This window comes from Anopheles nili, chromosome 2 (genome assembly GCF_943737925.1).
Source record: "Anopheles nili chromosome 2, idAnoNiliSN_F5_01, whole genome shotgun sequence".
In the NCBI taxonomy this organism is placed as follows: domain Eukaryota; kingdom Metazoa; phylum Arthropoda; class Insecta; order Diptera; family Culicidae; genus Anopheles; species Anopheles nili.
In genome coordinates, this window is record NC_071291.1 from 26401749 (window position 1) to 26423726 (window position 21978).

A 21978-nucleotide genomic window follows, 5' to 3' on the forward strand; every position below is an offset into this window, starting at 1 on the left:
ATAATTGATTGCGAAAGGATTACTGGGGGTGGGTTTGTGGGAAAAGTTTGCTAACTTCTATCTGCCACCCCGGGGGAAAGCGAGTACTGGAAGGAGGAGCTTTGATTTAGCTTTGGAGTGGGAAAGGAAAAATCTCGAAGTGCTGTAGAAAAAAAAACGTATCCTTCTTTCTTGCAGCAGAGTACAGAGTAGAAGAGATTTATCGCGCCGGTCGCTTAAAGATATACGTCGATGAAATTCAACTCTACTTCGTCGTGCAAGTGCGTTGAAAGAATTTCCGCGCCTGATTATTAGAAGCGCAGTAGCGTCGTAAGATTAGAAAAATATTTACTACCATAAACGTGGCTTGAAATACGAACACCGCGAAGTCCATGTTGCGGTCGTGTGCACGAGGCCATAAATTATCAACCCACTCGTTTTTGGGGGCAGGACCGCGGAACCGTTTGTTGCAATTTCTTTTTCAGCGAATGAACGATTTACGAGCTCAAATTAGTAGCCCGCATCGGTTCTGGTTACTCGCGCGCCACAAATAAACTGTAAAACCTACAATTCATCACCATCCCTCCACCGAAGAATGTAAAAATCTGATAGCGAAATCTCGAAAATCGGTCAGATTTGCGAAGGTAACCGCTGCTGGACAGACACGCGGGTTGCATAACCGCCAGGCGTAAATCAACTCTCACCGACGGACACGAACGATGTGCGGGAAATTTTAAATTATCTCTACGTGCAAACAGCACGCCGTCGGGGCGATTTGCGAGGTGAGCCAGCAACGGCGCTGGGGCAAGGCAAATTTACTTCTCCCCGGCACTTATCATCGCGACAAGATCTAGGTTTTCCCGACGGTAGTCGACCTACCACTGGCGCCCCAAGAACCAGAAGTCGCTTTTGTGTATTTTCATCAGCAACCAAAAGGGTGTTCATCTGGCTGAAATGAAGCGCCACTCGATTTTTTAATAAGCCTCCACCGCGAACAGGGCACGCTGACGTCAACGACATAAATAAAATGAAGTCGAGCCCCAGTGCGAGCCAGAGCGACCGAATCCCGAAGCGAGGGGCGGGAATCCCCTTGGCTAGGGGATCATTTTTATCAGCGCTAAAATGTCGCACGATTTTTCCTTTTGCGAGCGTCCCTTTTCCGAGGCCGGCAATGGTGAGGAAAACGTCCCACGAAAGCAGACCGTAATCGGGAAGAACTTCCATTAAAGTCCCATGGAGCGTTGCTATAATTTATAGATTAATTAAATAGCATCATCCTGCCCGCCCTGGCGCCGCGTTTCCTCACATGGTTAATTCACCTTTGGCTTCCCCAAAACGTCGCCTTCTGGCCTGGCAAGCGCACCCCCGTGGGAGGTGTAGGATCGTCTCGGTTGGGGAGGATCTTTTAAAATCCTCGTGTACTTGCGGGCGAAGCTAATGGGGAGTGAACGAGCTTGGGAAAGCCAGCTGAGAGTAATCTTCGCAGCTACAGCCGGCATTGCGTCACCATCGTGGAGAACGACAGCTCCTCTAATAGACGCAGTGCTGCAGTAGTCATTTTTTCTTTCCTTTTTGCTTGTCAGCTCCGGTAGGCGCCGCGGTAGGCGGTTAGTTTATGAATTCCGAGGGATTCATTTCGGGGTTTACGATCGAAAACGTGCGAGCGTTAGCGGTTAAGCGATTATCCCACCCGGCTCGCACGAGATCCTGTCCCCAACGACGCAGGCAAACGTCGAAGTGCTTACTAAACGTTAGTCTCTAAGAAGAACCTGTCAGCGCCGGCAGATAGGCTCGAGTTTCCGCGCGGGTATGCCGCTGTTGGGACCGTCTGTTTCGCGTCGAGTAAAATCCCAGTTCCATTTAACATTCGCGCCGCTGCGTGACGCGCTTGATCAGAATGGATGTTGTCCCGCGGGAACCTTTTACATTCGCCGCCTGTCAGTGGGAAGGGAATTTGCTAAGCAACGCAAAATGCGTCCCTCCTTCGGGGACACACGCACACAAAACGCTTGCCCGAAATTGCTCCTCTCGATGCGAGTAATGCGAGGTAACAAGGATGTTTAAGGATAAAAACACAAGGCTGTTTCATTTTCGGAAAATGCAACCGAACGCCCGGTAGGCGGTGTGTTGATTGATCGCGCATTCACGGTTGTTTCCTTCCCAAAAGGATGAGACTCGTTGCCATCGCGAACGTTCGCTGCAAGACGTGGCAAAGCGTATGCAAATATGCTTAAGCATCGCACGGTTCGATCGCGGAGGCGTTGCTAGTGACACTAGCGTAACAATCGTCCCGCGGGACTAAACAGCAAACAAAGCGCAGGAAGGAAAGAAAAACTCTCGGAAATCTGTGGAGAAATTTTGCCCTGCCACGCCTGCCAACCAAAAATTATTCATTTTCCAGCCAACTTTTCTTTTTATTTACACTCCGGGACGCACTAAGAGGATTACAAGGCGCGCACTCCTTTAAGACGAGCGATCCTTTTTTTTTGGTGTGTCTTTTCCTCCCCCATTATCTTTCGGATCCATCTCGCGAAAGCTCGTTAGCCAGCGAAAGCACACGGAGCTCGTGGATGGGGCTTTTTTTATTGTTACTGTGTGGGTACGGGATTTTTTTACGTCCTCCATTAGCGAACAACGCAACGGCGCTTCCGATGGCCGGTTAGGAACTGTTTCGATGTGGAATTACTTTTTCCAATGAGGCAAAGTGAGAAAACGAAACGCAGAAAATGAAGAAGACGCTGTTGCGCAACAGAGCCCTCCCGTTAAAACCATTATCCGGTCTGCTAGGGAGAGCCACGGCGTTTTGTTTACTAGGGCCAGGTTTTCCATCGAATCGCCGCCGCCGCCGACGCCTCCCGTCCGTTTCGTGTGCAATAAATTTCGAATCCGGCGAGGAGCGAGCATCGATTTCGATTAAAAAATCGATTTCGGGGAAAAGGGATAGATCGGTGGGATGAGAGCAAATTGAATTGGATAAAAATTTTTGCTTCCCTGTGCGATTCGGTGTGATTTAAAACCGGTGCTGCGGAAAGGTAAACTAACCGTTTCGAAACCAGCGGCGTTGGGTGTAAGCGAAAGATAAAAAAAAGTCTTCCATTTCCGAGAGGGTTGCACAAAATTTGGGGAAAGTAGTGAGCTAACCTTGCTGGCAGGGAAATAGTAAACAAGTAAAGGAAATAGCCCGCGTAGGGTTGTTGCTGAAATCGATTTGCAGCACGGCATCAATATTGTGTAACTCATGCATAACAATTTAACCGAATCAATGCTTCTCATGAAATATTTCTCTCACACTACGTTTTCCTCTCGCTTTCACGCCCGCGCGTTCTTGCCCCCTGTGAATAATATCCTTGCGTCCGTCAAACGAGCGATCCGCGCGATTGTCGATTTCTTTCCGCGCGGCTTGCGTGACTCGCAGTAGGCGACGAGTTTTGATTTGTAATGTGATTGCTTCATGTGTAGACAGCCAACTGAAAACCTAGGCAGGAAAACGAACCGCGACGCGATCGATAGTGGCGCACACGATGGACAAACTGCGCAATGCAAACAGCGAATCAAGTGTCGGGCACGTTTTCGAATGCACCGCCAGTCGGCGGTCCGTTTTTGACAGCCGTGAAAAAGCGTCGTTTTATCGCGGTACGACCGAGCGCAGTGGAGGACTCGCTGCTGATGCGTGCTACTTCAACGCCGTGTTCAACGACAGCTCTGAAACGTACGACGACCAACAGCAGGATAGCAGGATCGAGAGTGTCACACCAGCAACCCGATCGATTGACTCAACCGACAACAGTGACTCGACGACGATGGTACGCGTGCGAGTCGAACCAGTGGTCAACAACACCGCTGATGGTGGGCAACATTTTCGCCGCAGCCACTCGATGCGATCGTCCTTTAACTCGTTGCGTAGTTTACGCACGAAGCTGAAACCAGGTGGAAACGCCACCGGAAGCACGGTCAGCTCGTGTAGTGCAAGGATGGCTTACGCTCACCTACCGACCGTGGGTGATCTAGCGAGGTCTCCTTCGATCAACAACACCTCCACCACCAGTAGCGGCAGTACCAACACCAGCAAGCGCTCCAAAGAATCATTTTTCCGGCCCAGCAACGATGACGTACGGCGCAGTCTACGACACAAGCTGCACAAGCTAAAGCTCACGTATCAGGAGCTGCGCCGTTTGCAGACGAAGGTGTTGCAGGAAAATCGCACTCCAGAAGTGGCCAGTACCGACAACGGTGCGATACCGATACGCCCCGATGGAGTGCCTCTCCCGGAAAATGTACCCCCAAAGGCGGCCGCCTTGCTGGTGGAAGGATTTTCCCGTGCGAACGCCACTCAAGGCTCGCTGAAAGTTCACCGACGGCCAGCCGAGTCGAACGTCGCCGTAATCGGGGTGGTACGGCCTAACCCACCCAGGGATAAGGAACATCCAGCACCGGAATCGAAGCTAACGGTGGTCAGAAAACAGCAACCGCAAGAAGCTGCACCACGAGCAGCAGGAATTGCGGTGTCCGGCGAGCAGAAGGTGACGGTCAATATCGAAGGAACGGACCGATCCGTTGACCAGCAAGCACCGGCATCAGAAGGAGCTCAGCCGGAGCGCCAACTTGCTATTTCGAGGACGGCTACCATACGGAAAGGATCCGTGTGGGCGAACAGTAGCACCAGTAAGGCTCACATAATCCGCTCTCTCTCTCTCTCGAGGGAGCGCTCCTTTACGGGGGTTTGGGGTTGGCAAGGCAAAAAGTTATACCAACCGCGTCCTGCCGGTAATATGTCGATGGCGGTTGCCTCACAGGGGGTTCCACATCGGTGGACGAACATTGTTCAAACTTTATCAAGTACCGGTGCGAGGGCGACAAGCGCCCGGGGCAAAGTTGCACACTCAGCGGCAAATTGCAATCGCGCACTTGGCGATACCATTGCTCGGTGGAACTCCTGACAGGGCTCCTTGGAGGCGGAAATGCGAGCACAACTTATTTCATACATGTGCGCAGCGGTGAGAGACAAATAGTTGTGTACCGTTCGCGTGTGTACGTGTCAATTTGTGCTGGGTAGGTCACTACCGATGGCATGCAAGATTCACAGTTGTCCGGTCGCCTAATGGAAGACTGAAGTTGAACACTAAATTGCGAATCGTCCTTTGTCCAGCAGCTGCTGCAAGTGTGATTATTTTTCCCCCAAGAGGCGTCTTTTGTCGGTTCATTCGATGATTTTTAAAGCATATTACTTAGTAACACAGAATGCAACGAAGAGGATAAAAATCGTTAGCACATGCAATCAACCTGCTTGATGGGTAATCAAACAGCCCGTTCGGCACTAATTCCCCGAACTGATTGCAAAGAAATTTATCGATGTAATATCAAAAGCATCGTGCCACATGCAATGCCACGTGGGGTGGCACCAGTTTTGATGGCATAATCAAATGGTGCCACCGGGGCACCCCATGAATATAACAATGACAACCTACCCCGTTCGATGGCCAACTACGATTGGGGTAGAAAAAGGCGCCTCACTATTGCTCCGATGGCCACGAAAGCACCGGCCACTGAAAATCGTCGACCGTACTCCGTTCTATTTATAGGTTGGGAAATTCTAGTCACCATTTGTGGTTGTCGTATTTTTCGAGAGCTTTTCACCGAGTACCCGGAAAATCAAATGTTGATTCCATTTCACCGGGTTTTGCTCCCCGGCGTCAGCTGGGACCGGCATTAAAAGGATCGTTTGCAGATCCCCAAATACACCGGTGGAAAATTAGGTCCACCGACGAGAGCTCGAAGTAATCTTTAATGGATACCTTTTCTATTAACCGCCTGACCGGCTTGACCTTTCTAATTTGGCCTCAATCGTGTGGCCTAGTAGATTAATATTCTATTACATCGAATGAACGGAACGCCCGCAGCGGTTGATATTGTGTGTCTGTTTTTTTTTGGTATTTGCAAGACGCTATTTTAAATATCCTCTACGCTGTGTCGTTGAAATATATCTCTATCTTGATGTATTCATTTCTCACACTTCGTCTGGATCGTGGTGATTGAAACATCGCACAACTGTCCCAGGGAATTTCAAAGTGACGTAAAATAAAAGAAGAACTCAAATGAAATGTGAGCCACGTGCGGTGGAAAATAAATATCAATTCCATATCACACCCTCGGCGCTCGTGTGAAGCACATTAATCCAAACGGTGTAATTTGTGGGACGCTTTTTTTCACCCACCCGCGGGTCTTTGGACTACGACGCGGGTTTCTTTTACTTTCCGCCCTCGCTGCGAGATGGATCAGTCCGATTGGATCAAAAGGATACCGGGAGAAAGGATGCAGACGCGCGCTGGTTCCATCGTTCGTCAGCTGTCGATTTGTCTTTTCCCGTGCCGACCGATCTCACGTTGAACCATTAGTCACCGTGCCCTCGGACGCTAGGGCGGCGAAAAAGCGAACGGAAAACGAACGCGCGCTTAAAACGGATGCAATTTATGGCGAAACGATCTACGCTCGCCTCGTCACCAGACGCACCTCGGTGGAGGTGTACTGGAGGGTGTGTTGAAAATCCCATCCACGAAAAAAACACAACCACGATAAAGCAAGCAAAGAAGCAAACTCCCAACACATCCTTCTCCAGCGACGGCTGCCACTTCGATTCATCAAGATGAGTTTTTCCGCCGCGTGGCAAAGTGCAAAGGAAAACAAAAAGCGTACTCGCCGCTCTGGTGCTTTTCCGCGGCTCTGGTGAAAAGTCCTCTCTCCTTCCTTTAACCTTCTTGCCTCTCGCCTCTCTTCACTCGACACGCCACCGGACCAACTGGCACGATAAAAATAGTAACATTCAAACCGTTCAACTGTTAGTGGACCTCTTTTGGGACGTTCTACTGTGGTGCTTCCCAGTTCACCGTAAGAAGCTCCCTGAACGCTGTTGAGTTGCGGAAAAACCTTCCTCACTCTCTCTCTCTCTCTAGAGCACAGAGTGAAAAGTGGCGTGTGACAGAGCGATGTGCCCCGTTTCACCATGGCCCACAGCTACCTCGTTTTTCACGAAGGTGTTTTGTTTCAATCTATTCCCATGGCGCGTTCGCTTCTTAGCGGGTAACTCGCTGGCGTCTTTCGTCCTGCGAGGTCTTGTGACCAACGCAGCGGTCCTTTTTGCTGCATGGTAGTTCTGGTGGAGCTTTGAAGCGACGCGGAGAGTGCACTCAACACCCTGGCCGGGGTGTACTCGCTAAAACGCGGTTAGGCGGCGCTGAAGGCGGTTATTCCATTAGCGCCACCGGTTGGTGCGCCGTTGGAATGGTTGGTGCGAACCCTAGCCAACCGTCCGGGGCAGTGCCAAGGGCGAAAGGATTGTTTCTTCTATCAACACTCTGCCCCGGGCGTTAGGGCGTCCGAAAGGATGTGAAGGCGATGTGAAAAACTGGCGCCCGTCATTTGCACGCTTTAAAAATATTAAATTTCTTCCAGCGAAGCGCAAGAACGGCGAGCTATACTAGCAGCAGGATGCGTTTCGGTTTGGGAAGTACCGGAACATCCGTACCAGAAGAGATCGTCCGCCTGCCCGTTTAATGAATGACGATACATTTAGCTGGCTTTTTACTTGATGAATGGCGCTCACATTCACCCGAGGCACGCCGATGTGCAGTTGCATTTGCAGTCGCATGCAGCGAAGCATCGCTCGGTGAACAATAAATGCTTCAGATTAGCACCACTGAAACCGGCGTGGCCTATTTGGAAAGCGTCTGGGAAAGCGACCCGGCTCACGTTCAGCAACCGGATCAACTGGTCCATTCATTAGCTTAGCCTGCGTCGGATGAAAACACCCGGAAGTGGTGCACATTCGCCGGTGTGAAGATTTAAACTCCGTCTGCCTCCGGGCGCGTCCTGTCGTTTTGGCTATTTGGACGTTCCCATCCTTGAGGTGCTGATGAAGTGGAGACATGCCATTCGAAAGCGTTTCCCTCTCAGAGGAAAGGACACCAGGCACGGGTGACCGAGGAAGGTGAAATATAAATTGAGAACAATTTACAGCCGTTCCGGCTGCCGTGGCTCGAAGCTAGAGCACGGGCTTGTCCTCCCGACCCGGAACATCCGGAAGTTGCTGACGATCCGGAGCGGAGTGGGCCAACCGTTTCACATAAAACCGTTTTCTTGGGATGCTAATAAGACCCGAGCGGGTGGTCCCGTGACACGGACCGCCAGCTGCTGCACCGCCGGGTGTTTTATTGTGTCCAATTAATTTGTCCATTTAAGAAGGCAAAAGGAGCCCCGGTAATACCCGTTTCGCTTGTTAGAGTTTGGTTCCACCGCTTTTTTGTCCACTTCCGTACTCGTTTATTTTTGTTTCTCTCCCTTTCGTTTTGTTCATCCTTTTTAGGTTTTGCATTGGGAAATTTTGACTTTCATTAGCTTCATTAGCTTGCTTGGGTTGTACTTTCTTTTCACTCGCTACTTTTCGAACGCTTTATTGATTTTGTTTTAAGTTTGCTTATTGCATTTTTTTCTTATTTTTTCCCTTTTTGTTTTTTTCTTCTTCATTTTCGTTTCATTGTTTCAACCTCACGCTCGCTCGCGCGCCTCTCCATCATCGTAAGCAGAAATCAGTCTTCCGGAGCTGGTGACGAGGTCACTATCGAACCTCGAGCTTCCGAGCTGCCGCATTCCCTGTCCAACCATATCCCGGTCCGGTGCGGAACCACCGTCTCCCGAGCGTCAATCCGGTGCCAGCTCGAGCTGCTCGCTGTCCACGATCGAAACGCAAACAACGGCCACGGCCTCGGTCCTGTCCCTGCCCGTTACCGTCGCAACCGCCAGCGCCTGCTCGCTGACCTACGAAGATGAGGTGTGCCGAAGTCCGGGCCGCAAAACCCCAAAAAGCTCCCCATTCGGTTCCCTGCTGGCAGCGGTCACCTCGCCCGTACTGAGCCGCATCTCGAGCGCCAGCTCGCCCAACCTCTCAAGCAGCTCCTCCGCCGCTTCCGGTAGCCGGATGGAGTACCTTTTGCCCCACCAACAACACCCGCCCGGTGCGGGCCCAGGCTCGGCAATCGCACCACAGGCTCGCCCACAGACTCATTCGCCGAAAATCGTGAAGAAAACGCGCCACCTCTCGACCAGCTCCGCCGAGGAGGGAACCGTGATGGCGGACGCTTCCGGTGCCACCCTTAAGGGCCGTGTAGCGGAAGCAGAACGGAACGCTCGGAACGCGCAACATTTGCTGCTGCGCTCGAACCGGCTCACCGTGAGTGATGGGCGCGATTTGAGTAGCATCGCGTCGATGGCTAACACCACTACGACCACGTCCGTCGATGTCCTGGCGGTGCACAACGCCAAGAGCGTGTCGCCGCTGCCCGGATACCAGCAGCAGCAACACTCGGTGGCCGCACCACCGTCCTACTGGAAGCAGAAGAAACTCCCGAACAAGAAGCAACACAAGCAGCTACAGGCGCAGCTAGACAAGCTGACCCAAATTAACATTCATCTGCACGGTAAAGGTCCTTGGGAGCGGTTTGATTCGTTTTAGGGGTACTTTCATGGATTATGCTCGTTGCCGTTTCGTGCATGGATAAACAGGATTTATGTTTGCTCGATTTGAATTAGGATTGCAGGCGTTCGGAGACACTTGAAGTCTCTTGAGTGCTGATGATCCTGCGAGATTGAGCAAAGGAGTGGGGTTTTTGTTCTGTAAAATAGTAAACTAATGAGCAGCCACTCAACGAAAGTTTTATGTGGTTGTAGCTTTGATCGATTTATTTCTAATTGTCTGACAGATGATAAGAATTCTGATATAAACCGAATTAACGTCCGTTATTGATGACCGCTTGTCTCACATCACACCACCGGCAAAAAAACGCACTAAATTCGGTTGGATCACCAATCGAGCGGCGGCAAACACGTTTAAATCGTATCCTTTCATTAGACCACCGATCGCAAGCGCCCAACCGAGTGTATCGATATGCGTACGGTTCATCGATTATTTATGGGCAATTATCGCGATTGCTTCGTGGAGAAGGGGACCTTGTCTGCCATGCTACCGGTGGTGATGGTACGATGGATGAGCGGCAGATATTCATCATACACACCCGGGAGACGGTGGACTCTCGGTGCATTAATCATAACCATCACCCGACGGTGCGGTGCTCTCTGCACCGTACTGGAAATGGATCAGCTGTCGCTTTGATTGCACCGTGTGCGGTGAAAAACCAAGCGCACTGAAGCGCGCTTCATTACGCGCTTTATCGCTATATAAATATACCACCCGGGATGCGAGGGTGGTGGGAATGTATGGTGGACCTTCTCCAATTGTCGAATTATGATCCCACTTGAATGGTCGTCTTTTGATGCGATGGTGGAAACGAGGCGATTGCGTGCTGCAAGCGTAATGGCATTAATTATTCCCTTGGTAAAGAAGGATTCGCTTCTCGGAAGTGCGTTGATTTAAAGCAAACATTGCGTTAATGGGTATAAATATTTATCCGACTTACTGTAATTTAATCACGTCAAAGACGCGCACGGTTGTTAGCATTCGGGATTATGGGTCTTTTTGAACGTGTCGTACCGTCAGGTAGTTGTCACGATCATAGTCAAATTCGGTATGGCTCCGAACGGCATATGGCGGCTGCTTTGTTAATATAGTCTACGGTTTAAGTTATAAAAAAGCGTAGCTTACAATTTTAACCAGCAGCTCCACCGTCGTCACGCGAATCATTTGCAAAGTTTCGAAGGAATCGCACGCAAATATTTACATTCTTTTCAGCACTTGCAGGATGTGCCTAATGTTCGCGGCCCCCTTTTTGACAGCTGCTAAAAGTTTCGAACCTTTTTACGGTTCACTGAGCCGTTTAATCGTTGCCATCAGCAACGGGTTGCAGCAATCGAAACCACTCCGAGGGCGGCCAGTGCGTCGATGGAATCCGCATTGCCGCCAATCCCTTTTCAACGTTTTATAGAATATGATTTTTCTTTTGCTTCCTACGGTTTTTAGTGCTAAATATTCTTTCCTGCTTTTACCCGCTATCTCGTTCTGTAGCACTCTTTTCGGCCGTCGAGCATGGCCATCTGGAAAAGGCACGCACGATCCTGGAAAGCACGGACGTGGACGTTAACAGCCTCAACAGCGATGGTCTCACGCCGCTGGACGTGGCCGTGCTCAGCAATAACCGTTCGATGACCAAGATGCTGCTGCAGCAGGGCGCCATCGAGAATGCACATTCTGGTAGGTATTTCTCTGCAGCGCCACTAAAGCTTCCTTGTCTGTTTCCAAGCGAAAATCCTTTGAAAGTATGTGGGTGTGTTCAAAGGCACTTCTTAAAGAACGTCGCGTTATCTTTAATCCTTACATTTTTAATGACGCACAGCGGCGCGAAGATGTTAGCGAAAAATTGTAAAACCGTATTATTTATACACCGCAGACGCCGTAGATTTCCCTGCAGACAATTTGTGGCTTTAATTAATTTTCGTAATTAAAAACTATACGCTCGAAGGACAAACTGATGTGTGTGTGCTCTCAGCACAACCGAGACGACCCCGAAGTCCTTGGATGCGCGCATACGTTACACGACTAAAAATAGCGCCATCCGACTACTCCGGACCAGCCGTTGGAGCAGCAGTTGCTGCTGACATGGCTGAGGGTCCTTCTTGTGGGGCCACGTGGCCGATGGCGGACGGTCAAACGACACTTGACAGCCTCTTGCTCGATAGCCATTTACGACGCTAACGAAATCACCTTGTCTCTCCCAATTAGTTCACGCGGCCAACAGCAACATGGGCCTGCACCTGAACAATCTCCTCTGCGACGCCGAAGCGACCGTACACGAGCTGGGAAACTTCGACGGTAACCAGGCGGCCGCAACCGGAAACGACCGCCCCGGTTCCGGAACCAACGCCAGCAAAACGGCCTTCTCGAACATCATTGGTAAGTTGGGATCAGAGATATGGACGAATGGACCCCGGGTTGACCCGGAGAAAATTTGCTACATCAAAAACAAAAACACAAAAAAAAAAATGCTGCCCTTTCGTTGTCGGAACGCTGGGACAATGCGTTTGATGTTCTTCGTCAATTTGAGTCCCGTTGCCGTCTAGTCGTTCGTGCAAGTAGATAAGATAACGTGCCACCCATAGTTGTCCTTTTTGGCGTAACCTGATGAAGGTACAATTATGGCGCTTGACGCCCGAATAATTTCCGGCACGGCCAACGAACGAATCCTCTTCCAGCTCGCCTTTACTCTATGGGTTGTGAAGCTGTTCAGAGTTTTGAGCGCTCTTTTGAAACTGCTTTTATAATGAGTGCCGCCAAAACTCACACTTAAACAAAGTTGAAGCACGTTAAAAAGCGTGCTGCGAAGTGGAAAAGCGAGCAGCGAAGCACTAAATATTGTAGTAGATTGGTCGTTTTCATTCGTTCGCAAAAATAGATTAAAGAGAATTTTAAAAACCCATGGGTAGTCGTAGCTAAAAATTCAGAATTCCCCCTGAAACGGCTGTGTTACTGTTGGTTAAAGCACTGTTGAATATTACGAAATAGTTTGCCTACGTTTTAACTGTTCCGTTTCGAATGCTACCGATCAAATGGAACACGTTGCAGCAACAATGTGTTTTTAATAATACATTTATTTCTCAACTACTTCCATCGAAAGGAGATAAAAAGGAAAACGGAAGGAATTTATTTCTCAACTACCTCCACCCAAGGAGCGGATTCTTCTTGAAGCCACTCACCTTGCAATTTCGTCCCTCTACGTAATCGTTAGCCGTCAGATTCGTCGCTGACTTGCTCATCTAGCAGGCGCTTCAAGTGGTTCACTTCCAGCCGTAGACTTGCCTCGTCTGGATCGAGGCGACTTGCGGCCACCATTTCGTCGTATCCTTGCTGAAGAAAGCCCAGCTTCACGAGGGCAGCACCGCGACGTGCCAGACAGGTCACCCGGGCCTTCCGATTCGCCTCTACGGCAGGTTGCAAAAGTTCCAGCGCCGCCGAGCAATCCTCAGCCTGCGGGAGAAAGGATTGCACGAAAAAGAATGAATATCGTTAGGGAAAGAAAGCAGAACCTCCTTCGCTGTTGCTCCTTCGACCAAGCAAGGGCCACAGGGAGAGGATAATCTAAAAGCTCATCGGCGGAATACGCACACAGCGTTGGTAATGCTCGAGCGCTAAGTGCGCGGCCGATCGGTTTAGGAACAGCGAGTAGTAATCCTGCGTAAGCCGTATACCGGCGCTGTAGGCCGAGATGGCGGCGAGAAAGTTTTTCTGCTGGAAAAAAGCATCACCGCGTTGCTTCAGCCACTCCGGGTTTCGTTCTTCCGGGCGTAGGTCGTCATCGGTGAAGCCGATCGTCCTTCGAGCTGCCGCCTGCTTGCGAATCCACTCCTGTTCGGCCTGTTCCATCGATTCACGCCGCGGAGTCACGAACGTTCGCTTGGTGAACGTTACTTCGAGCGTACCGGAGCGTCGAACCGCCGGCGGTGGTTCTGGTGGTGCAGCAACACCTGCCTCCTGATTGGAAGGTGTTCTGGAAGGACTTTTTCGGGTTAACGATCCCGCTAATGTGGACGGGTCGGGCCGATACTCCTTCACCATTGCCAGCTCGATTCGCTTCAACTCGCGCTCCTTCGATTGCTCCAGCAAACTGTCGATGGTGGACCGGTCGCACCGCTCCCGTTCAATCTGCCGGTGAATTTCGTCCTTCTTCTTGCGATCCTGTTCGACCGCCCGTCTCTTCGAGCGCTCTTCGAGACGCGCTCGGTGGTGTTCCAAGAATTTCTCCTTGAGTGCTGTTCGCTCCGTGCGAGGAATGTCCAGTTCGATCTCATCCCAGTGCCCAACAGGGTCTTGTTTGACCAACTCGAACACAACCTCGTTTTCAAGGATACTGCAACGGCTCGCATCTGGATCGATTTGATGTCGCAAAAACAGCTCCCAGTAGAATGGCGTGCGGGAGATTTTCAGAAATTGCTCCGTGGTGAATATATCGTCCTGCTGAAGCCGGTTCCCGGGACACGGTACTCGCAACAGAATATGTGGCGGTAGGTTTTCGCTTTCACCGTCGTCACTGTTCCGTTGTTGCCAGGTGTAATTTTTCGGTATCAATGGCATGGTGGATGAAACTGTTTTCGGCGAATGAAATCAAACCTGCAGTCTACATCAACAACGTATGTCCGTTGCTATGGCAACGATGGCAATGCAAGCCAATGTGGCCGAGTGTAATTTTGGAATTTGACGTAGGCGCTCTTTTGTCAGACGTTTGTGGCAACTATAGTGGCGACATCTATTACTCAGCAGGGAGCATTCGTGGATTTTTCGATGATTCTTTACTTTATATGAACCCGATCCAATGACAAGGAGAACAGTTAGATTATCCTATATTAGGGCTAGATATTTTTTAGATTCAATTTGATAACCAACAAAAACATGTCTAGCTAAACCAAGCATCCGGTAAGTTGTTAGTATACGTGCGTATTTAAAAATGCTACGTTGTTTCTAAACGACTTTCACTGTGTGGATGTCGCAAAAAAAATGGCGTCTTTTGTTTTCAGTAATTAAAAGTACAAGCTTCACGTTCAAACCTTGTGGCGATTTTCTGCTTTTGGCAAATCGAATCACAACTCGAAAACACCACAACACACTTTAGATTCTCACTGACTTCTCACGGTTGCCCACAATACGACCCTCGCTGGATTTCTCTGGACAATGAAGTTGCGTTTATTTTTACCTTCAGCTTCCGCACTTTACAACTACCGAAAGCGACGTGTAAAGCAAAATCTGGCCAGATGTTATGAACAAAACAAAAGTTGTGCCTTGCGGACCAACGGAGTTCGTCCTTTCGGAGGGACTCAGACTCTGATGCACGGTCTCTGGTATGAGTACTTCGCAAAGAACTTTGCAATTGCAATTCAACAGAGGGGGGTTTACATTCAAAGTTAAATCGGGGACTATCTTTTGTGGTAAGCTCGGCCGGCCAAACGACCGTTTCGCTTCGTTTTAGGATGCCGTTTTAATTTGGAAGTTTATGACCCTTTTCACTTTGTTTTCGTAACGAGATTAAGTTGCCTGTTTCGTAAACTGTATCATCGCTCTCATCCCACTTTTGTCGTCCCACTGAAGTAGCAACCCAATGATTCGCCCTTATTCGGTCCGTGCGTCGAAACACGTCATAATTGTTAGCTTTTGTATTTTTTTTTGGTTGCCAAAGCATCAGCAAGGATTATCACGTTGTCACGTTGCAAGGATATTTCGCAACATTGGCTATGTGCTTCGAAACATGACACCTAATAGAACATCAACCATGGACTGTGCCAGATGATGTGATATGGCAGTGATGTGATCTAACAAAACGCACTACCGGGTTTCCCAATCAATTCATGGGTCACGTAAGCGGTGGTCCTGATGATTGCCAGTATCTTTGCCGGTAGAACAGTTTCATCAAAATTATGTATCCTTAAATGACCGTCTAGTAGCATGTAACCAATTTTGTCAATGGTGTACAAAACTCTAACATCACCTTCAATTGCTCGATTAAAAAGAAATAGCGTAAGGCATTTACCAAAAGCCACTATTTAAAATGACATCAAAAATGTATTAAATGTATCATTCGAGTGCCGTTGGAGAATGAAATTGGCCTTCCAATGGTCTTCGAATCTCCTAATAGTGCCTTTTTTTCCCAACACCCCTGTACGCCTTGATTGTAGCACAAAGCAAACCAGTACAAAAATGCCTGGAAGCAAAGGATTTTATTGCATAAAATATGCATCAAGAATATCAATATCCAAGATGTGCCAGTGCCATCCGGCGCCAACGCTCGGCTTCTGTGTCGATCGCCTTTTCCATCGAGCGCTATGGCAAGTACGAAAATTCCTTTGAAACACGGGAATAATCACATTACAGTTGAGTTGTTCAAAAGCACGAGGAAAATGTGCTCTTACTCCTTGCATATCGGTGCAGTGCATCCGCACGTTCAACGAAAGAATCCACCGCTTAACGGTAATTCAATGCTCTTGGCGCATTCAATTGGTCTCGAAACAGGAGGAGTTGTGATTAAAAAATGCCACGGTACTCCCAGTGGCGGTGATTTCGATGGAAATTGGAAACTTTCGAGTAAAGTGGTGTCCATAGCGAAGAGTTATGCATTTCCCCCATCCTAGGGTGGATGTTGACAATCATAGAGGAGTTATTGTTAAGCGTTGGTAAACGGGCACTAGCGGTTCATTGAAAGCATATTTGAAGGTTTACAATGCACGTGGCGCTTTTCACAATCGATTAAAAAGCTTGGTTATGGAAACTCACGATCAACAAAGGAATCTCTTTACGGGTTGTCTTCTTTATTCAATTTTAGTTTCCTAAACTAGACAGTTTATGTCTAACTGAACAGAAGGCATTGACAACAGTTGTTCCGCCACTTAAGAAGAAGAACCTTGGGAAACTCAAATCAATATTTATTATAATTTTCAAATATTTTAATTACGTTTTAATGCTTTTCTACGCAATGAAAAATTACTAAAAGGATTCTAAGCAAACTGTTTAAATTCTCTGTATGGTTACAGGCAGCAGCGGTCCATCGGTAACGAGTTGTACTGGTAGCGAAATCGACAAGCAAGTCGGCTTGTGGGAGCGCCGCGTAAAAGGACTACGGCGGATGATACTCGGTTGGGAGCAGACGAAACCACCCGACGTCCCTAACCGAATCGACATCGACGTGACCGGGTGCAGTGCGGTCAGCTTGCGGTTGTACGAGCCGCTAGAAGGTGCCATAACTACCAAATTCAAAGGTGTGTGAAGCGATGGCAATGGCGATTACCCCGGCTGCAACTGGGGTCGCCCAATGCGCGGTGCATAATGATAATAACGAATATAAACCCATTTCGATTCATTCGTGCATTGCAGTGCAATGGTCATCTAGGTCGGACTTCAGCAACGTGGTGGGTGAGCGAGATATTAGCGAATGGTGCAGCTTCCACGGGTGCATGGGTGCCGTCTGCAATCTCAACGAGCTCATCCAGGGCCGGCGGTACTTCTTTCGAGCCTGTGCTGGCAACGTGAAAGGCTGGGGACCCTACAAACAATCCGTCCCAAACTGCGTTGTCCCATCGAGTAAGCAAACAAAAGCTAACCATACCGGCAACATATTAGTGCCGATCACATCTGTTTCTTGGTCCTTGTTTGATACACAAATTCGATGCCGGTATCTAAATTGCAGCTTTGCGGTAGAATCGTTAAAATCTTTTCTTATCTATTAAACTTCAAAAGAGGCTCGAATAAACCTCTTATTTTTTGTAGCTATGCTCAAAAGCCAACTTTTACGTTATAATTTTCTTTTTCTTCTCATGAGCACCTCCACCCACAAGGCGTCGTGGTAAAACCATAGATTTTAGCACATGTTTTTTCGTTATCAGTCATCGTTCCTGTGGGTGCACTGCTCCGGGCAGGCTACAGTTATCGTCTGGCTGATAAATAACACCAATTTCATCTGTCTGCTTGTTTGTCCCTGTATCGTTACTCTCAATGTGTTCTGCTTATGTATGAGAGTGAGTGTGGGTGTACGTGTGCGTTTTTATTCCTGATATCCTTGCACGTAGTTATCACACAAGGCTTGCGCCTGAGCAAGCAGGAATTGGCACCGACAGATAGGCTGTAATAAAAGCATTGCCACAGAGCAGACCCTCGGGAAACGGACACATAACGACCGGCTTGGCTCTGTGAAGCTGGCAAAAGGACCAGCAATCCGACGTGGCTCGGCACAGAAATGTTGCACGTCTCGAATTCCCCGCTGTGGCTCATCGACAGTAACGACATAATTCTTTCACCTTTGACATTTCACCGTAGGCTGGCGTGACGTTGAGGGTCGAGACAACCGCTTCGTGGGCAAGCAACGCAATCTGGATGAGCTGTTCAACGCCGTCCGGCTGGCCCGGCCCGAAGATGCGTCCGAGATCGCGCTGGACGGTGGACAGCAGCAGAAGAGAGCGACAAAAAAGAAAACCACCATCAAGCAGCTGTTTTCGGCGGCGTCCAAATTCCAGAAAAATCTTAAACGGTACGTCGTTTCTTCCAGATATTTTCTTGTTCCGTACTGGCAACGTTCCTTAACGCACACGTTTGTTTCGCTCACAGGGGTATCTACTTAGCCTGCGTGCTGTACCACGAGGATAAGCTACTGCTCACCAATGAAGATTTCGTCCCGGTAATTGAGATTGATGAAACCTTCACCAGCAACCTACACACGGATTTCTACTGGCTGATGAAGGTACGTTATTCGCCCCATGGTATCAGCGAAAATGGTGAGCTACTCTTGCTACCAAAGGCTCAGTGTGAGAGCTGGTTGTAGGGTTGTTCATTTATTTATACAATAACTTAATTTCGATTGATTGCATTGGCATGATCAGCAGCTGGATTGAAAACTTTAGTTGAATTTTTGAAAAATGATTTTTTTTTTCAAAACCAATTTATACAAATTGTATAGTATAGTATTCGTATCCTTTAATCGATTCATTTAGATTGATCGATCGAATTCAGTTGATTCAATACTTACCTGATTGTGTTTTTCGTACACTAGGTGGCATGTACATGGGACGACGTGAAGTTGCTGCGCATGGACATGGAGCGAAACGCATCATCGGCGATACACTTCCGCACGAAACTGCTGTCGGCCGCATGTCAGATGCAATCCGCACTATCGATAACCGATCTGGGACAATTATTCTATCGGCCTTTACGAGACGTCCATGGCACGGTCGTCCTGTCTTGTGTAAACTGTATTAAGGTAGGTGTCGACGAAACGACTCTTTACTCTTTGTTTCAACTCATTACATGGAACTGAACTGTTGCAGAGTCCTAAAGCGGTGTCGGTGCTCAACTCGCGGTGGATACCACTGAATAAAATCCACAAAAAACTTGCCCTCTCAACGGAGGACAGCAACATCAACGAAATCCTGATGAACTCAATTCAGGAGCAGATTAACTACCATCAAGTGTCCAACATTCGTCTCTCGCGCGGTTTGTACGTCGGTTATCTCAAGATGCAGAGCTCGGTTGATGTGATCCAAGTAGTGGTACCGGTGAAAGCACCTAATGTGCTACCGCACTGCAAAATACGCGACAATCCTCACATATCGGCGTAAGTAGTGCGCGATGCTATTTAAAAGTATGGTTCAATAACTCGATTTCAATCATCGTTGCTTTCAGCGAGGAATGGGAATTGATCAAACAACACAAGCCCTCCAGCATTTTGGAATTCCGACCTAAACAGCAAGGTCCCACCGAAGTGCAGCTACATTTTCTCGAAATGCTCACGAAAGCCGTCCATAACCTGTTCCAGTACATGGACATCCCGGTGGACGTGGCAGTCGCCCATCGCCTGTACGACGTCGAGGTGATCGAACTCAACCCTGACGTGAGTTTTCTGATCATTTGTCCACCCGCCGAGAGTAGCTGTGCTGTCCCAGGGCAGAAGGAGAGCCTATTGCAGCGTGGCGACCTGTTCTCTATGCCCATTCAGGCCTTCGAGATGATACATCTCAAAACGTATCAGGGTAGCATCATCCAGAAGTACTCACGGTTGTCCTGCATCCTGGAGCTCGACACCATGCTCGCAAACCATTTGCACCGAGAAGCGTTTAGCAGCTCCGAGCTGCAGAAGGCAAAGGACCGGTTGGCCAAGTTGCAGGAACTTTCGGGGGGTTTAAATACGATCTGGAAAGGTGTCCGGTGGTTGATGGATGTGATCGGTTACGCTCGAGATCGCGCCAACATGCCCGAGCTGAACATGAAGCAAATACTGGAATACAAGACGACATATTTTGGAAAGCTGCCCAAAGGTGGCAATGGTACCGATAATAAAAAAGGTGGTAGTGAAACGCAGTTGCTCCATCCACCAAACGCTGGTGTAAACAGCTTCCACAAGAGCAGTCCAGGGCGGGGATCGTGGCCTGGACCTGCAGTAGAGAACACACTTGGTCACAACGGGCTTCTCGATGCGGAGCATTCCAAGTCCGAACAGCTGTTGAAGTACAACAGTGTGCGATTTTTGAACGTGAGTCAGGCTGGTTCGCGAAAGAACAGTGCCGACTCCAATTCAGTCGCGACGCACAGCAGCTACTACTCGGTGACAGGCGTGGAACCCGAGAAAGAATTCGTCGTCGTACCTCGGTTACCTCCATCGCGCTCCGAAGATACGCTTAACAGCTCCCATCATCACCATTCGTCTGATAACGGCGGAGGAAAGATGAGCACGTCTGGGGTAGGCCTGCCCGGTGGAGGCGCAGGAAGTAAGAAACGACCCCCAACTATATACTCCAGCTTTTCGGCCACTTCCAGTCCGCTACTGAATGTTCGCTCTCCATTCCTAGTACCAGTGGTTCCGGCCACTGCTCCGGTAACGTCAACCAAGATCGTACCTACCGTAGAAGATCTGGAAAACACCAACAATCAACAACCCGGTGTAGCCTCTAGCCAAACAGTACTGGTCACGGCGGGAAGCACGGTACCGTTCAAACTGCTAGCGAAAAAATCTCGCGATCAGGCGCTGAAGGCGATCAACTTTATCGAGCGCGAACAACAACAAGAAATGGAGATTTTTGAGGAAACTAAACCCATCTTAACGACGACGTACCTTAAACCAACGCTAGCGGCACTACAAAATGAAACAAAATCCTACCAATCATCAGATAATGCGGATCATCGTGAAACAGTTGCAGCCCCAACATCCATACCATCATTGGAACCGGCTAATCACGGTTCTACTGCGCTAGCGGTAGAAAAATCGTTACAAGCGACGGCCACCACCGATCCGGAACCAAGCGGCTCAGAACCGGCGACGGAAGGTGCCGTTGGTGGCGGCGGTACTTCAACCACCAGTATTTTGCAAGTGTATGCGGCCTACGAGACGGGTCTACCGAGCGGGACTTCGTTGAAGCTGCGCGTAACGCCAAAGACGAGCGCACGTGAAGTGATCGATTTGGTCGTAAAGCAGCTAAACATGGCGGTGGTTTTGAAAGGGCGCGAAGGGCCCATCTACACCGCGGAACGACTAGATAACTTCTGCCTCGTGGCAGTGATCGGAGCGCGAGAACGTTGTCTTCGGGACGACTTCCGACCGCTACAGCTGCAAAACCCGTGGCGCAAGGGACGTCTGTACGTACGCCAGAAACACGATCTACTGGCCGCCATCGAACATTCCAACCGAGAGACGGCGGATATATAACCGTTGAATGCTGGCTATGGAGCGGTTCCACGCACAAACGTCTCCGCTGGAAACACAACAAGGGCAATAAGGAGCGGAAAGTGGAAATCATAATAACGATGATGTGATAATTCGATCAACATTCGATTGGTTAAGTTTTTCGAATTTCCGATTCGTAGTTGTTGTTCAAATTTTGTTATGCCCCTTCCAGGTATTTATGATAACACGAGTAGTGCGTGACGTCTTGTTTGTAAATTATTTGCATAATACTGTACATTTTCTAACATATAAGTTAAAATAGTGCGTGTATGTGTGTGTATGTGTGGGTGGTCCTAAGGAGAAAAACTGGAGAATGGCATGTGAAAGGAATCTAAATTAGAATCAGCGAGCGAAATTAGTGCTCATATTGGTATTTTTACAGGATATATAATAGCGAAAAGAATGGCATCAAGAGCATATGCCAAGTAACGCCAAGTAGTGGGAAAGCAACCATTTTAAAGGATATCATAAGACATTTGGGAGAAATTTCTCAAACCGTGTGCTATTGTACAGCTGCCATTTTAATCAGGCCAATTTGACGAAATCCGATGAATATCGACATAGCATCAATACCAAATACCCATACCGAACGATAACGGTTCTCCGGTAGCGGGCAAAATATAGTCGTACAAATCGTACATGACCTAGAGTACATTAGAAAAAGAAAAAAACACTATCTAAATAGATTTGGAGAACCTGTCCGTTTCCATGTTGCAGTAGCTTAAACGAAATGGTTGACTCGATATTAGCTGTGGTGATTGCACCCTTGGTGGTCGAAAAGGTTTACGCGGGTCTTTCCAACAGCATGATCCGT

At 48.9% G+C, this 21978-nt stretch overlaps 1 protein-coding gene across 1 annotated transcript; it reads left to right on the forward strand.

Annotated features, from left to right (window-relative positions):
• Positions 1–3500: 3500 nt before the first annotated feature.
• Positions 3501–21146, forward strand: LOC128720497 (uncharacterized). Its single transcript, XM_053814174.1, has 11 exons — positions 3501–4641; positions 8556–9446; positions 10988–11173; positions 11702–11872; positions 16492–16716; positions 16832–17038; positions 17771–17981; positions 18059–18191; positions 18501–18707; positions 18775–19061; positions 19130–21146. The coding sequence occupies exons 1-11, from the start codon at positions 3501–3503 to the stop codon at positions 21144–21146; spliced, it is 5676 nt and encodes a 1891-aa protein (XP_053670149.1).
• Positions 21147–21978: the final 832 nt, after the last annotated feature.